Here is a 17,834-nt window from a genome sequence, read left to right as displayed (position 1 = left end):
GATAGATAGATGGATAGTTCTTTTTTAGTACTTTTACTATTATTTACTGTGTGTGTGTTTTTTAATTAATACGTTATTTTTAATGTAAACTTCATTAATGCTTTGGCAATACATTTGTAACATTTGCCATGCCAATAAAGCATTTATTGAATTGAATTTACAAGCAGACTGTCAGGGGAGTTGTCGATAATTGGAAGGTCATTATTTTAGATGATCTTATTTTATACACATTTTCTGGTATTTATAGTTTTTGGACCATACGCGCGAGCGGGACTTTTATTGTAGCACTGTGTAATGACGTCAACAGTCTGCGACGCGCTCCTGCATCTCATGTGATTCTGCTGAAGAGAGGTTGGTGTTCCTCACTATTTACAGCATGCAAACCTTAAATCTGCTTCATATTTGTACAAGCTTTATACGATATGAATTACTAAACACTGTAATGCTTAATATTATACATTATGCATATGCAACATTAATGAAAGTCAAATATTTTAGTTTTTACTAAAATATTAAATTATAATGTTACTTTATATCGTAATATTGCAACGTTGGGCCTTTGGGGTAGCAGAAATGCAATGAATTTAATGACTTTCTTATCTAATAAGTACATTTTGCTTATGTTTTGCTGTATATCATGTCTATAATAACAGCCATCTATATGTCCATACATTTATTATCATACCCCTGCTGAAAAATCCAGCTTAAACCAGCCTTAGCTGGTTGGCTGGTTTTAGCTTGTCATCCGGCCTGGTTTTAGAGGGTTTTTTGGACATGTTTGTGTTGATTCTTCTCCTCTTAAACAGACAGAGAAACTCCTGCTGAAGCGACTGAGCTCCACTATTATAAAGATGGCCTTTATTAAAGAGGAGAGTGAAGACCTGAAGATTGAAGACACATTCACAGTCAAACATGAAGATGCTGAGCAGATAACAGGTTGGTAAGCTCAACTCAATGGGGTGTTTTAAAATCACATGGATCAGCTGGTCTGTCTATGAGCTGACATATGAGCGATCCGCTGTTGAATCGCGGCTTTAAAACGCTCCAGTGTCCCAGTATCTGTTGTTACACGCAGTAAACAGCGGTGAGTTTGGTGAACTGATGACCTTCACAGTCATTTCTGTTAAGCACGTGGACACAATCAGCAGAGTTTATAAACGCGCTCAATGTTAGCAGGAAATGGACATTTTTAAAATGTCAGAATCAATTGGTATTGAATTCCAGTATACTGAAAACCCTAATCTCAAGTCCTTTCTTGGCCAGACATGTTTCAAGTTTTGCATGATTCTGCAGGACTGTGTTCAGTTCACCAAAACATATCAACCCCTACCTCAGGTTTAGCATGTTTGAGAGAGAGAAAGGTCCTGCCATTATTCAGAGCTGGAATGCTTATCTACTACACACTGCGTTGATTGAAATAAATAGACGTGTTTACTAGGCTTGGGCGGTATCCAAATGTTGATACCTTTAAACCTCCTCCCTGTATTACCGTGCATAATAAATAAAATTATGACGTAAGGCTTAGACAGCGTCGCCAAATTGTTGACTTGTGGCTAAACCATTCAGAAACTGAATACCGTATATGTGACATTAGGCTCGCGGTCACCTGTTTGTTGCACAATTTGCGAATTGTCTTGTTCGTATTAGAGATCTGCGCGGGACTGCATTTTAGAGGGGGAGGATGTGTTCGTGAACAGAAGAGCTAAACCAAAAACCACCCAGCGAGATGATACAGAGTCCAGACAGCACCATGCTCTCCATCATTCACACACATAAACAGCATCCATACATGCTCGCTCGAGAGCGATATTGTTAGACCGCCTGCTCCCGTTCAAATTACACCAGAGTTACCGAACGCTCCCGCGCTTTGTTCGGAAATATATTCCCGCAACGCAAGAAATCTGGTTGGTTCCTGAGGTACAGCAGTGGGAATGCAGACCTCTAGTTTGAATTTACCACGTCTCCCTTCTCGTTCGGTCGAAATCCGAAATACAGAGGTTGTGTTCTTTTTCGAGAGCAGGTCACTTGATGCGCGACTCGCCATCTTACCTCACCTCTCTCTCCTCCACACTGTCCTGTGATGACAATCACGCATTGTTTTTTATGATGGTAACTGTAACGACGGTTTTGAAACTGATACCGTTGCTATTTTAGATCCCGCAGTATACCATATTACCGTATTACCGCCCCAAGCCTGGTGTTTACTACAACAAACAGCCCTCAAAATAAAACAGAAAATACAGAGTGAGGCTGCGTTCACACCAGACGCAGATGAAGCGTCAAGCGAGAGTGATTTACATGCTAAGTCAATGCAAAGATGCAGATAGTCATCCTGCGAAGTGATTCGCTTGAATCGCTCGAGTTGGAAATCCTGAACTTCAGAGAACATTTGCACCGCGTTAACCAATCAGGAGCTTGCTCTTGTAGGGGCGTGATTATGACGTAGCGTCTGTTGTTGGTGTCCTGAGGAGAAATCCTCTTGCCGACACCGGACAACAAGTTAATCAAACTAAGTCTGAAGCACCACTGAAAGCCTCCATCATCCAGGACCAGTTAATGAACTCAGAGCTGGTGCACCCCTCAAAGGATCTAGAGGACATGGTGCCGAACAAATATACGCTGTTTATCAGCCTTCCTCAAGCACATAAACACCGCTACTCATAACATCCATGTTAGCAATTTAGCAACAAAGCTAGGGTCCGCCATGGCCATGATGCGAATCTGCGTCTAAAATGTGAGCGCGTATATTTACGCACGAATATCGTGATTCAGCATGTGCCACGTCTGATGTGAACACAGCATGAGGAATGAGGAAATGTGTGTTTTTGGACCATGTTAAGTTGAGGATAACCTCTTGTTTCACCTTAGACTTGATGGAACTGAAAGAGGAGACTGAAGTACTGGATGAAGAAGAGGAAGATCAATATGAGAAGCGTCTTGATTTCAAAACTGAAGTTCTTAGATGCTCGGATACTGAGAAGACTTCCTCAAGAAAAGGAGCTCAAATATCTGAAAGTGGAAATCCTTTGAGCTGCCAGAAGTGTGGGAAGAGTTTCAGACGACCTTCCCTGCTTAAGGTCCACATGAGGATCCACACTGGAGAGAGGCCGTACTCCTGCCAAGAGTGTGGAAAGAGTTTCAGTCATAACGCAAATCTTGGTAGACATTTAAGAATTCACAATAGAGAGAAGCCCTTCACCTGCCAACAGTGCGGGAAGAGTTTCAACAGGAAGGGAAACCTTAGTAGCCACATGACGGTTCACTCTGGAGAGAAGCTGTTCACCTGCCAACCGTGTGGGATAAGCTTCACTCACAAGCTAAGCTTTAAAACACACATCACAGTTCACAATAGCGAGAAGCCGTTCACCTGCGAACAGTGTGGAAAGAGTTTTGATCAACAGGAAAGTCTTAAGGCACATATGAGAGTTCACACGGCAGAGAAACCCTTCACATGCTCTCACTGCGGGAAGAGTTTCAGTCAAAGACGATACTTGGCAGACCACATGAGGATCCACACTGGAGAGGAACCGTACACCTGCTCTTATTGTGGAAGGGGTTTCAGTTACAGACATCACATCAGCGATCACATGAGGATCCACACCGGAGAAAAGCCGTTCACCTGCGGCCACTGTGGAAAGAGCTTCAGTCGGAAAGGAGTCCTCAACAGGCACATGATGCTCCACACCGGAGAGAAACCTTACACATGCGGCCACTGTGGGAAGAGCTTCAAGTACAGACCGGCTCTTAAACAACACATGAAGGTCCACATATGAGGGAAGTGTTGCCGACAATGTTCAATCAATTTCAGAGACATGATCGGTGAGAAGCAATATCACAGAAGTGCCCTTGCTATGGAGTGGATAACTTGAGGAATTTGCACATGAACTGAATGCAAATGAGGACTTTTAGAGTGTATATATGTATGCAAATGTGTTTTGCACACATTGCCTCTAATAACACAATAAATGCAGTGATTAAACCGCAGTTGTGAAATCAGCCATATCACTGGGTAGCCCAAATCTTGTCGTCCTCCGAAGCCAAGCAGAGTTGAGAGCCTGGTCAGTACCTGGATGGGAGACCACATGGGAAAACCAGGTTGCTGTTGGAAGGGGTGTTAGTGGGGCCAGCAGGGGTGGATATCCTGCAATCTGTGTGGGTCCTGATGCCCCAGTGTAGTAATGGAGACACTGTGCTGAAGGGGTTCCAAACTCCGGGGCCGGTGTCCTGCAGATCCCCGGTGTCTGTTTCTAGAAAGTCTAGTAAGAGCTTGATTAGCTAGCCCAGGTGTGTCTGATTGGGGTTGGAGCTAAACTTTGCAGGACACCGGCCCTCCAGGACCGAGTTTGGACATGCCTGCTGTACTGCAAGAAGATCTTTGAATGAGGAATGAGACAATAAACCAAGGTACATGCAGCGAGAATGTATTCGCTGCTGAAAAATCCAGCTTAAACCAGCCTAGGCTGGTTGGCTGGTTTTAGCTGGTTGACCAGGCTGGTTTTAGAGGGGTTTTGGCCATTTCCAGGCTGGTTTCCAGCCATGTCCAGCCTGGTTTAAGCTGGATATAGCTGGTTTTGGCTGGACTCCCAGCTTGGCTAGGCTGGTCAAGCTGGTTTTAGCTGGTCATCTCCCAGCCTGACCAGCTAAGACCAGGCTGGAAACCAGCCTGGAAGTGGCCAAAACCCCTCTAAAACCAGCCTGGTCGACCAGCTAAAACCAGCCAACCAGCCTAGGCTGGTTTAAGCTGGATTTTTCAGCAGGGTTGATCAGCAGTGCTCTAGTTCAGTCCCGGAGGGCCGGTGTCCTGCAGAGTTCAGTTCTAACTTACCCCAACACACCTGCCTGGAAGATTCTAGTGTACCTAGTAAGAGCTTGATTGGCTGTTTTAGGTGTGTATAATTAGGCTTGGAACTAAACTATGAAGGACACCGGCCCTCCAGGTCCAAGTTCAGGCACTTCAGTTATAGATGATATGTTAATGAGGTATATGTGGAAGGACTTTTCAGTTACAAAATCGGCGAATTTAAGGTTAGCTTTCTTTAAGAATCAGTGATCTTCACTGCCTGATTCGTATACGATATAGAGTGGGTCTCAGATTGTACAAGAAGCGCTGCATCACATTACATTTAATTCCGCATCGTGTCTTTAAATTATGAACATTTATTTTACCCCAGAATTTTCAGTGTAAATGGCTTTTCGTCTCGTTTTAGCTTGAGCAACTAAATGAACTCTGAAGTCTGTTTAACTGATTGTATTTTAGTTACATTACAGCATCAATGCTGTAAAAGGAACCTTATAAAATGGAAGAAAAGTAATATTAACCATTCACGTGATGTTTAACAGAATGGAAAGAAACACTAGCTCTGCATATACCCTATTAAAGTCCACTCTAATTTGCATAGACATAGAAAACAAGCTAGAATGACATGTTTGCAAAGTACACTGTAAATTGAATATACAGAGATTAGATGTGATAATGTGTTCAGCATCAGGTTAAATAATTTTAAAACACATTGCTATAAAACATAATAGTTTTAATTTCTAATAACTGATTTTGTCTTTGTCATGATGACAGTACATAATAGTTTACTAGTTTTAATATTTTACTATTTTTTAAGATACTAGTAACACCTTAAAGTGCAATTTAAAGGCTTACCTAGGTTAATTATGCTAATTAGGCAATTCAAGGGCAAGTCATTGTGTAACAGTGGTTTGTTCTGTTGACAATCAAAAATATATTGCTTAATAGGCTAATATTAATACTAATAATTTAAACCTTAACAAGACTTGATCCATAAAGAATATGCCACAGGATATATATATATATATATATATATATATATATATATATATATATATATATATATATATATGCATGTATGTATATGTATATATGTAACAGCAAGGAACATACTCTGAAGAAGCAATTCTTCTCATAGTCTGCATTTTACACTTATTTGACTGTGGCAATAACCGTAGATTATCTTATTATAACTGAATGTATACAAATGAAATATTTTGAAACAAATAGAACGCCCTTTTATTTGTCACGTTTAAGTACAATATAGTTGGCTAACATTTCCTAGCAATTTAAGCAAAAAGCATGCAAAGTAGACCTGAGCAGAAACGTAAGCGAGTGGGACTTTTATTTTGTTCCTGCACAGTGACGTCATCAGGCGGCGGCGCGCTCCTGCGTCTGTTGTGGTTCGGCTGAAGGAAGGTTTGTGTGTTTACACATATCAAGTGTTTAAATCAGCCTCTTAATGCAGACTTCAATGGTTTTACACGCGATGCAGAATGCTGTTATTAATGAAGTTAATAACCGGGAGGTCAGTTGAAAACGGTACGAATTTGTTTTTACTTTCACATTTAATAATCCAGGGTTTAATCCTCTTCGCTGAAATGATAAACTTGAAATAAAATGTGACGGAAAGGTGATGTTTTACCAAAAAACTGCAGCAAATATCAGATTGGTTGGTGGATCACTCATTAGGCTGGATGTGATGACCGACACGACCCAGGATTGTTTGGTTCTTGTTGTCATAGCAACGGCTCGGTGGCTCTGGAGGTCAGGCTCATGTCATATAAACAACATTAGATTAAGTCGGTTCATATTCATATTTTCTGGCAAGAATACTGCTGTAAATACGGGTATAACAATGACATATCTTTATAAAAAAAAAAAAACATTACATCAAATTTTTAATTATTTAAAATGTCATGCGATAAAGATACCAGTATAAGGCGCATGAGAGTTCAAAGAGAACATTTTGTACTGTTTTGTGACTAAGGTTATCACGTTAGATACTAATATTAACTTTTAAGATAGCAATATTGACCTTTCAGATGCAAACGTGCACTTTTTACAGGTGGCTCTGCAGCTTTAGTGCAAGAGAGTGTGATAATATGGCCAATATTTCCTGAGAGAGAGTTTATTCATGAAGGAATAATGATGTAGTTATATAAGTCATGTACAAGTGTGTCCGTGAGGTCTTAAAATGTATTAAAAGTTGATAAATCAGAAATTTAAGGCCCTTAATAAGTATTAAAATGTCTTAAATGCTATTTTGCAAGGTACAAAATTTCCTATCATTTTTTAACTTTAATTCAAGTTTGTCGGAATATTCACCTTATTCTCCGCAGACGAGCGGGCGCTGCCATTTGAATCTTTTTGGCTTGAGACTCCCGGTCTCATTCACTTCCATTCACCTTTAGACATTAAAAACGGCTTGTTTTGCTGTTTGATGTTGCAAACTAATATTTTCTAATTATATTATTCTACTTGGTCTGTATAGTCATGCAAACATTTGTTTGTAGAGCAAGTAGTTTGACCGTTTTTGCCGTTTATTATTCCTTGTCATTTCTCCCATAGGCGACAGATACGGAAGTTCTAAGACAATCGCGAAAACAGGCGCACTTCCGCATTTTAGAATAAGGTCAATACCCCAAATCTACCCCAAATGACAGCACCAAGACTTCAAGGCATGGAATGAACAAGTTGGGTTTTATATGTGTTTAACATATAATACTCCAACAATGTCCGTCATCAGCACCCCATTTTGAAAGTCATGTTCATTTAATTGAACATGTCAGTATTAGTATTTCTGCAGCTCTATAGGTGCCAGCCTGCTGAATTCGCTAGATTTATTAGATTTGTATTCAGTATATTGATAATTTTGGATTAGTTTCTTACATTAATATTCAGTAAATACACTGTATATCAAAATCTTGCCAGTGCTTCAGAAACCTAAAGTGGTTTAAGGTCTTAAAATGTATGGAAAGAGTCTAAAAAGGCCTTAAATGTATTTAATTTCACTTCCTGGTTCCTGTATATACTCTGTGTACACACAACATCGAGAGCTACTGTTTATTTGATGCAGCAGAGACAGTTTTCAAATATAAAAACTTCAACATGTTGGAGCTAGATTAATTTAAATAGCCAGCTATCACAAAGTTCATCACAAAGAAAACCCTGTCTAAAGGTAAGACTAAATAAATTGCTTAATACTAGTCTTGACGCATGGACTTAATGTGGATTTGCTTACATGGATGATCATTGAATGCTAATCAGATGTTGATGTTATGTTCGAGGATGCATAGATCTGTCCTTCACAGCAATCCTGAGCACTCACGGCGATCTCACACCAGTCTATCCTGATCATTGAACTTTGATCTCACTCATGAATTTGTTTGAAGAGCCAGAATACTCAGAGATCAGTTATCAAGATTAAACATCCAGGATCTGCCAGATTGTTTATGCGAGATATGAAGAACTGAGCCCTGATCTGTACAAGAGGGATAGAAACTCTGGCCAGGATGCAGACTAGGACTTTACGTTTAGTTTAATAGTTATTCAATCAGCTTCAAGGGATATATTTACCCAAAAATGATAATTCTGTCATTATATTCTCGCTGTTTACTTGTTTCAAACACTTTCTTTTTTCACACAAATGAGGATATCTCCACAGTATTTGACTGAAACTCAGATCTATGTGTAGTCTTGATTTCTTCTTCTTTGTGTTGATTCTTCTCCTCTTAAACTCACAGATAAACTCCTGCTGAAGCGACTGTAAAGATGGCGTTTATTAAACAGGAGAGCGAAGACATCAGGATTGCAGATGTGTTCACCCTGAAACAGGAAGATCCTGAGAGGACTGAAGAAACATTCAGAGTCAAACATGAAGATCCTGAGCAGCTAACAGGTTGGCTTTCATTCTCACAGCTCAAACTCAGATCATTCAGATCTGCAGATCCACTCTAATGAAGCGTGTTGTTGGAGATTGTCATACGAGCGCCTCATTACAGTGATTTTACTGCGCATGGAGACTCAAGTGGAATAAACATTTATGAGAAACTCATAGCTCCATGTGTTGTGCATGATTTTTGCATTGTTCAGCTTATATGTGTTTCAGGTATGATAGTTTCCCCTTTATGTGTGTGTTTTTTTCCGTCTTGTACATCTTTACCTTGTCATCCCAGATGTCTTCGTTTACCCTGTTCAAGTTCATTCTCGTCTCCTTTGCCTCCTGCGATCCTTGTCCTCCAAATTATCCACCATCAGATGCAGTTAAATAAACTATATTGGGTTGCACAACTTCTCGCCTATATATGCCAGACCCTATACCAGGGGTCACCAATCCTGGTCCTGGAGGGCCGGTGTCCCTGCAGGGTTTAGCTCCAACTTGCCTCAACACACCTGCCTGGATGTTTCAAGTACACCTAGTAAGAGCTTGATTAGCTTGTTCAGGTGGGTTTGAGTAGGGTTGGAGCTAAAATCTGCAGGACACCGGCCCTCCAGGAACAAGTTTGGTGACCCCTGCCCTATATCAAGCATCATCAATTCTCCTCCACTGTCACCACTGGATCCCTTCACCAAACCAGTCGTCTTTGTTCTGGTGACAAACACCTCCACATCCGCCCTTACAAGTTCCATGGTACCTCCTACATCCTTTCGCGTATTTAGTACAGGCTCTGATTCAAGCTCTCAGATCCTGCTGCTACATTCTGGAGGGGCATTATTGTGTTTGGCCCAGATCCGATTCCTGCAGACCCAGAGGGCTTTGTTGACGATGGGTCCGATCTGTTTTCCACAGCCTTGGTTAACCCAAGTCCCAATTTCGTTTCGTATCTATAGCCCCAGAGGGCTCTGTTAGGTCAAATTCTGATTCTGGTCCTCAGAGAGCATCTTACATCCACTTCTTGTAGCCCCAGAGAGTTTTGTTGACACCGAGGAGGGCCCTCAGTGTCGGCTCCGCCATTGTAGACTTTAGCCCCAGAGCGCCCACCAGTGTCCGCTCCAGCCCCAGAGTGCCCGCCAGTGTAAGCTCCAGCCCCAGAGCACCCGTCAGTATGAGCTCCAGCCCCAGAGCACCCGCCAGTGTCGGCTTTAACCCCAGAGTGCCCGCCAGTGTCAGCTCCAGCCCCAGAGCGCCCGTCAATGTAAGCTCCAGCCCCAGAGCGCCTGTCAGTGTAAGCTTCAGCCCCAGAGCGCCTCCTAGGGTTATCTCCAGCCACAGAATGCCCATCAGTATCAGCTCCAGCCCCAGAGCACGCACCAGTGTCGGCTCCGTCCCCAGAGCGCGCGCCAGTGTCGGCTCCGTACCCAGAGCACGTGGCAGTGTCGACTCCGTCCCCAGAGCACGCACCAGTGTCAGCTCCGGCCCCAGAGCATCTGCCAGTGTAGGCTCCAGCTCCAGAGGGCCTGCCATGGTAGACTCCAGCCCCAGAGCGGTTAGTGTAGGCTCTAGCCCCAGAGCGCCCCCCAGTGCAGGCTCCAGCGCGTGCCAGAGTCGGCTTTAACCCCAGAGTGCCTGCCAGTGTCTGCTCTAGCCCCAGAGTGCCCCTACAGGGAGTGCTACAGCTCCAGAGCGCTTCCAGTGTTGGTTTTGATCCCAGAGCGATTGCTAGTGTCAGCCCCAGAGCATCCGTCAGTGATGGCTCCAGCTTCAAAGCACCTACCTGTGTTGGTTTCATCCTCAGAGCACTTACCAATGTCGGTTTCAGCCCCAGACCCCCTCCAAGTGTCGGCTCCTGCTTCAAAGCACCCGTCAGTGATAGCTCTAGCCCCAGAACGCCCGACAGTGTTAGTCTCAGCCCCAGACCACCCACTTGTGATAGTTCCAGCTACTTTAATTGCTTACATTTTAATATTAGGAAGATTGAGTTGTACATCTGAGATTTCAGTTGCGGTAGTGAAGTCTAAATGTTTGCACGTTTGTCACATTGTTATTGAACTTGTTATGAAACTGAGGTTTACTTTTGTTCTTTTGTTCTTTTTTTCTTTAGAGCTGATTGAACCCAAACAGGAGACTGAAGTACCGAATAAATTAGAAGAGAATGACCAATATACGAGCCATCTTGATTTCAATACTGAAGAACAATCTTTAAGTAGCTCAGAAACTGAAAAGACTTCCTCACAGAAAAGAGCTCAGAAAAACAAAGGTGCGAATTCGTTTACCTGCCAAGAGTGCGGCAGGAGTTTCAGTCAATCTGGAACACTTAAAGTCCACATGAGGATTCACACCGGAGAGAAACCGTACTCCTGCCAGCAGTGTGGAAAGACTTTCAGACAATCGACAACACTAAATGTCCACATGAGGACTCACACCGGAGGGAAACCTTATTCCTGCCAGCAGTGTGGAAAGAGTTTCAGTCATAGATTAAGCTTTACGATGCACATGAGAGTCCACACGGGTGAGAAGCCTTACCCTTGCTCTCAGTGTGAAAAGAGTTTCAATAGGAATAGCGACCTTCAGCTCCACATGAGAGTTCACACTGGAGAAAAGCCCTTCACCTGCCAACAGTGTGGTAAGGGTTTCACCCGAAAAGGAACCCTTAAAGACCACATGACAACTCACACTCAAGAGAAGCTGTTCACCTGCAAGACATGTGGAATAACTTTCACCCAAAAAGAAATCTTCAAGATCCACATTGTAATTCACAACAGCGAGAAGCCGTTCACCTGTAACCAGTGTGGAAAGAGTTTTGATCAAGAAGAGAAGTTTAAACTTCACAAGAGGTTCCACTCTGCAGAGAAACATTTCCCGTGCTCTCACTGTGGGAAGACTTTCAGACAGAAGCAACACTTTGAAGACCACATGAGGACTCACACTGGAGAGGAGGTCTACGCCTGCCCTCACTGTGAGAGGAGTTTCAGTTTCAAATATCGCCTCGATGACCACATAAGAATTCACAACAGAGAGAAGCGGGAATTCCCCTGCGACCAATGTGGGAAGAGCTTCAGCCAGAAATCAGAACTTAACAGGCACATGAGGGTTCACACCGGAGAGAAGCCCTTTTCATGTGGTCATTGTGGAAAGAGCTTCAAACATAACTCGGGGCTTAAATACCACATGAATTCCCACAAATGCACGCATTAGATCGTAATGAAAATAGTGGTATTTCGTGGCTGTTTAAATGCATGTGTTTTTGACTACCTCTGGAAGTGCTCAAATGTGGACAAGTTACACATTTTAGCCCTTTTTACACCTGTATTCAGAGTAGTCGACTTGCGTTCCTAATTATTGCCCCTTACTGTGGACATATTGTCGTCATTATTTCAAGTGGTGTATAGGTTAATATGTAAATATATGGTGCAGACTTTCCTTTCAAAAACAAAATAAATGCAGTATTCAGCATTCCGGAGAAGTGCTGTTTAATTGTGCCGGTTCCAGTTTCCATACCATGTATGTCAGTGGTGCTCAGCCCTGTTCCTTGAGATCTACCTTCCTGCAAAGTTCAGCTCCAACCCTGATCAAACCCACCTGAACCAATTACTTACGACCTGAACAGCACTTGATAATTACATGCAGGTGTATTTGATAGGGGTTGCAAGGATCTGATCCTGATCTCCAGGAACAGGGTTGGTCACCCCTGATGTATGGTAACGTCATTCATGTTCATAAAGTCATAAAGTTCAAAATCTTGTAATAGCTCCCAGTAACACACATGCTTATGATTGAACACGGCTGGTTTAGCATTAGCTAATCCACGATCCACCAATCAGTCAATTCCTAACCCACTACAAATAACCAGAGTTTCTTACCTCAGTAGATTCATTTTAAAGAGTCCCCCCTTCCACCCCTACTCCTCCTTCCTTTCGAGACAGGGTGGCACGGCTGCCCGGTGGTTAGGACTGTTGCCTTACAGCAAGAACGTCACTGGTTCAAATCCTTATCAGACCAGCTGACGTTTCTGTGCAGTGTTTACATGTTTTCCCTGTGCTCTCGTGAATTTTTCCCAGGTTCCACGGTTTTCTACCACTGTCCAAAGACATGCGACATAGGTGAATTAACCAAACCAAATTGGCACTATAGACGAACTCTAGCCAGCAATACTTCAACAGTATAGTTCTCGAGATCCACCTGAGCTCAGACTCCCCTCTCACCCTTCAAACAGGAGGTAGCCCCAGGCTCGAGGATCTTTTAATAATAAAAGAAGCTGTGCATCTGTGCTGGATGGCGCTGCTAAGGGATGTAAAAGACTCTCATACAATTCAAGTAATAGATTGGTAATCAGGTTTTTTTGATGATAAAGAGTTTGTTGATCTAGGTCAGGGGTGTCCAAACTCGGTCCTGGAGGGCTGGTGTCCTGCAGATTTTAGCTCCAACTTGCCTCAACACACCTGCAAGGATATTTCTAAAGCCTAGTAAGAGCTTGATTAGCTATAGCCCAGGTGTGGCTGATTGGGGTTGGAACTAAACGTTGCAGGACACCGGCCCTTAGGACTGAGTTTGGACATGCCTGATCTAGGTGGTCCTTGGTTGGAATTTGTATGGTCAAGAATGATTGAGGGAAAAATGCTTGTTTTTGACTTGACTCTTGATTCCCAAGGTATACACACTTACTGATGTTTCAGGTTGTGGTTGGTTGTTCATGCACAAGTTGAAAGGTTTGTTAGAGTTTTACAGTGGGAATGTCATACTAATTGTTTTAAAAATTTATTTCATTGAGGATTCAGTGTTCAAGATGTCCCTTGATGCCTTTGAAAAAAGGTGTCAATGTCCTTGAAAAAAAGTTACAGGCAATACATGATCCAATCTCAGAGGTATCCAGGTTGGACAACTTGATCAAGAGAGTTAACGTGGCTATAGCAGAGCAGAGAATATCCTATAAAAATCTAAATTATCATCCGAATATCTATTAAAACTAATATTTCACTCTCTCACTAGCCTTGGCTTAGTCCCTGATTTGACAGCAGACCTGGTGCTGTGCAATCTGAGCTGCATTCAATGCTTTTTAATGCGCTCACCTAATCCCACCCTGACGTCACTCACTCCATTGTGCATTGTGTCTGACATTCCATCGCTGAGTGATGCAATCTCAGCTTGCATCATAAGACGTACTACTAAATTTCCAGGCAAGCATGTTTTGGCAAGTTGGAGCTAAACTCTACAGGAGCTTGGCACACCTCTGTGGTTTAACCAGTTGAGCATTTAGTAAAACACTCTTTCATGATGATACAGGAAGAAATGTTACAGAGCTTTTGCTCAAGACACCAGTTAAGTAGAGGAGAGAGAAGCATCTACATTATTCCTGGTTGGTAAGTACCACTTAAAATAGCGACGATTTTCAGAACGTTGCTTTTTGAAATGTCAAGTGTCTACTCACAGGTTAGTTTCATTATTCAAATAGTAAATAAACGCTTAGGTCCATATGTTAATTGTGAAACTAATTCAGACGTCGTTGCTCTTGTCTTGTAGCTGTGAATGCGTGAAGCACAATGGCCAATGTTAAACAGCAGCTCAAGAACTCACTGGATGAACTGGTAGAAGCTGAACTAAAGGACTTTCAGTGGTGTTTAATGAATGACCATGGATGTGTTTCAAAAGCTGAAATGGAGAATGCAGACCGGTTGAAGACGGTGGATAAGATGGTGTCATGTTTTGGACCAAAAGGTGCTGTGAAGATCACAGTGGACACCCTGAGGAAAATAAAGCAGAATGACTTGGCTGAAGAGCTGGAGAATACACAGAAGCAAGGTATTGCTTAATTCCCTGTCAAACTTCATACACATGCGATCATTGACCTAACCCTTTATTTACAAGAATAGCAAATCAGGTAGGGGTCAACAATAGGAACAACCGGGTACATACAGATCATCCAGAAGGCACAGTCTGTAAACAGGCGAATGGTCAGTACCGGAGGCAGGCAAGATACACATAGAAGAAGGCTAGGAGCAGTTTACATGGCTTGGATCAGAAAGCACGGCTAGACATGGCAATGAAACACTTTGTAAAGTTACAGGTTTATTAACTAACAAACACATAAGACTCAGGTCAGTGTGTGTGTGTGTGTGTGTGTGTGTGTGTGTGAATAAGGTGTATAAAAAGTCCATGAAATCAGAAGTGATCATAGTGGTGACATTTATATTATTCATGAGGTTCCGATTTCTCCAGCATAGCTGGAGGTATTAAGCAGTTCAGTTAAACCGATGAGGGAGACTCAATTTACTGAAGCTCTCACTTGTTAATTTTGCTAGTTTCTATGGTCTTAGTCTACCACTGAGAATTTATTTGTTATATGTAATCTCAAGAAGTTTTTTATTTCTTAGGCTATCATTAACGTTTGCGTTGTTCGAGGCTAGTGTTGAGAATTTTAAAATAGCAATAAAAGAGAGAAATTTTATATTAAGATTTAGCATAGACCATGTTATGATTTTCACATAAGTTTAATCATGCTTTTCTAACCTGTTAGGTTTTGCTAACTCTTGATTTTTTTTTTCTCAAAGGCTCATCTTCAGATCAGTGTAAAACACCTGTTGATGATACGGACCTCAACCTCAGACTAAAAAAAAAGCTCATGCTGGACTACAAGAGGATATTAGTTAATAATTCACAGACAGGTCGGCGGAAATGCCTGAATGATATTTACACTGATTTATACATGGTGGAGAACGAGACTGGCGGAATATTGTGCGAGCATGAGGTGAGGCAGATTGAATCAAGTTACAACCGACCGACTACCGAAGACACGCCAATCCAGTGCAAGGACATTTTCAAAATCCACCCTGATACGGGTCTACTAAACAGAAAAGTGCTGACTATGGGAATCGCAGGGGTGGGGAAGACCTTCTCTGTCAATAAATTCATCCTTGACTGGGCGGAGGGTGAAGACAATCAGGAAATAGTCTTCATATTTCCACTGCCGTTCCGCAGACTGAATCTGATTAAGGAAGAGTGCAGTCTCATGGAACTGCTGAACAAATACTTCTTCATTAGATCTGAAGAATTGCTCTCTCTTCCAGAGGAAGATGGTAAGGTCTTGTTTATCTTTGATGGACTGGATGAATGTCGCTTCCCCCTGAGATTTGAAGACTGTGAAGAATTTGAAGATGTTGGTCAAAAAACAACTGTGGATAAGATAGTTATCAATCTAATAAAGGGACATCTGATGTCTTCTTCCCTCATCTGGATCACATCCAGACCAGCAGCAGCCAGTGTGATACCCCGAGACTACATTGATCAGGTGACAGAGGTGCGAGGATTCAATGATGAACAGAAGGAGCAGTACTTCATCAAAAACAGCAGTGCTGAGGTTGCTGGAAACATCATCAGTCACATCAGGAAATCCAGGAGTCTGTATATCATGTGCTACATCCCTGTCTTCTGCTGGATCTCTCTCACTGTTCTTCAGCCTCTTCTGGCTCGAGAGTGCAGTGAAAAAACACCCACAACTCTCACAGGGATGTACATCAACTTCTTGCTTACTCAGCAACAGCTGATGGAAAAGAAATACAGCCATGATCGTGACTCTAAAGTCAATGCCAGGTGTTTTGATGACATTGTTCTGAAGCTTGGGAGACTGGCTTTCCAACAGCTGGAGAAAGGAAATCTGATTTTCTACAAAGAGGATCTTCAGGAGTGTGGGCTAGACGTCAGTGAGGGGACAGTGTTCTCTGGGTTATGTACTCTGATGTTCCAGGAAGAAAAGGTTTCAGCTAGAAAGGTTTACAGCTTCATACATCTCAGCGTTCAGGAGTTCCTCGCCGCTCTCTATGTGTTTTACATCACCAACAACAAGAAAAGAAACCCATTTCTTGATTCCTGGAAAAAGCTGACATGGAAACTGTCTGAAAAGCCCCTGTTTAGACTTCATAAAGCTGCAGTCAAGAAGACTTTACAAAGCAAGAATGGACACCTGGACCTTTTCCTCCGCTTCCTGCTGGGTCTCTCACTGGAGTCTAATCAGAGTGACCTGAAGGAGCTTCTGCCAGAACTGAAGCTCAAAACTGAGAACATCAAAGACACGACTGACTATATCAAAGAGAAAATAGAGGAGGAGAAATCAGCAGAGAGGACCATCAACCTCTTCCACTGTCTGAATGAACTGAAGGATGACTTTGTGGAGGACCTCCAGAAGAGTCTGAGCTCTGGAAATCTCACATCACAGGATCTGTCCTCTGCTCAGTGGTCGGGTCTGGTGTTTGTGCTCCTGATGTCAGAAGAGACTCAAGAGAAGTTTGAACTGCAGAAGTACAGAAGATCTGATGAAGCACTGATGAGACTGATGCCAGTGGTCAAGAACACCACAAGAGCACTGTAAGAGTTTTATGTATACACTCATGCCTATTTTACACATCTGCAGTCCATGTGCCATGTATTGCAGAAGCAGCACAGACTCATTGTGCTTTTTTTATAAAAAAGTTTCCTAAGTCTAACAAAATATTGTTTTCCTCACAGGCTACAGAGCTGTAATCTTTCTTCTCGGTCTTGTGATTTGTTGTATCCTATCTTAAAATCCTCAAACTGTGTGCTGAGAGAGCTGGACCTGAGTAACAATGACCTGCAGGATTCAGGAGTGAAGCTTCTCTCTGATGGACTGAAGAGTCAACACTGTAAACTGGAGACACTGAGGTAAAAGCTTTTCCATTAAATAATTAACACAAGGGAGATTTTTGCAGGTCTCGTAAGGCAAAACAAAGGCCCCAAATTAAAGTAAGCATGCAGAAATACTTTTGTTGACTGTGTGTGTGTTTGTAGATTGTCTGGCTGTATGGTGACAGAGGAAGGCTGTGGTTTTCTGTCTTCAGCTCTGACTTCAAACCCCTCACACCTGAGAGAGCTGGATCTGAGCTACAATCATCCAGGAGATTCAGGAGTCAAGCTGCTCTCTCAACAACTGGAGGATCCAAACTACACACTGGACACACTCAAGTATGTGGAACTGGAAGAGAGATTTAGGTTTATTATGTTACATCAACATCTCCGCTATAAAACTAGATAAATTACACCTGTATATGAATAAATTACTCCAAAGTAAATACAATTTGTGATATAGTGTGCAATATGCAACAATTAAATGAAATTGGACTAGAAAATGCATGAAGGAACCAGTTA

The 17,834-nt window shown here is 42.4% G+C and overlaps 4 protein-coding genes across 8 annotated transcripts in view; all 4 read left to right on the top strand.

Moving 5' to 3' along the window:
- LOC148682569 (uncharacterized) overlaps positions 1–17,834 on the top strand; it is a 1,090,975-nt gene that overhangs the window by 757,824 nt on the left and 315,317 nt on the right. The gene's annotated exons all lie outside the window — the stretch shown is intronic.
- On the top strand, positions 303–3,984 carry zgc:194215. 2 transcript variants are annotated; one of them, XM_087245602.1, is made up of 3 exons: positions 303–351; positions 807–936; positions 2,869–3,984. In XM_087245602.1, exons 2-3 carry the CDS (start codon positions 852–854, stop codon positions 3,771–3,773), a joined length of 990 nt encoding a protein of 329 aa, XP_087101728.1. In that variant the 5' UTR covers positions 303–351; positions 807–851; the 3' UTR covers positions 3,774–3,984. The 2 variants fall into 2 exon arrangements, with proteins under 2 accessions (XP_087101728.1, NP_001124102.2); NM_001130630.2 differs by lacking the exon at positions 303–351 and having other exon boundaries at positions 906–936; positions 2,869–3,860.
- Positions 6,181–12,134, top strand: znf971 (zinc finger protein 971). Of its 3 annotated transcripts, none has more exons than NM_001328591.1 (3): positions 6,181–6,217; positions 8,545–8,699; positions 10,783–12,132. In NM_001328591.1, exons 2-3 carry the CDS (start codon positions 8,573–8,575, stop codon positions 11,874–11,876), a joined length of 1,221 nt encoding a protein of 406 aa, NP_001315520.1. In that variant the 5' UTR covers positions 6,181–6,217; positions 8,545–8,572; the 3' UTR covers positions 11,877–12,132. The 3 variants fall into 3 exon arrangements, with proteins under 3 accessions (NP_001315520.1, NP_001013364.2, XP_087102790.1); NM_001013346.2 differs by having other exon boundaries at positions 6,181–6,340; XM_087246664.1 differs by lacking the exons at positions 6,181–6,217; positions 8,545–8,699 and adding an exon at positions 8,729–9,009 and having other exon boundaries at positions 9,676–12,134.
- LOC147845326 (protein NLRC3-like) lies at positions 12,290–17,040 on the top strand. Its single transcript, XM_087249871.1, has 2 exons — positions 12,290–14,477; positions 15,227–17,040. The coding sequence occupies exons 1-2, from the start codon at positions 14,219–14,221 to the stop codon at positions 17,038–17,040; spliced, it is 2,073 nt and encodes a 690-aa protein (XP_087105997.1). The 5' UTR covers positions 12,290–14,218.

The sequence above is a fragment of the Danio rerio genome, chromosome 4 (assembly GCF_052040795.2).
Source record: "Danio rerio strain M-AB ecotype USA chromosome 4, GRCz13ab, whole genome shotgun sequence".
In the NCBI taxonomy this organism is placed as follows: domain Eukaryota; kingdom Metazoa; phylum Chordata; class Actinopteri; order Cypriniformes; family Danionidae; genus Danio; species Danio rerio.
Note: the sequence above shows the minus strand (reverse complement) of the source record. Positions and strands in the feature narration are given on the sequence as shown.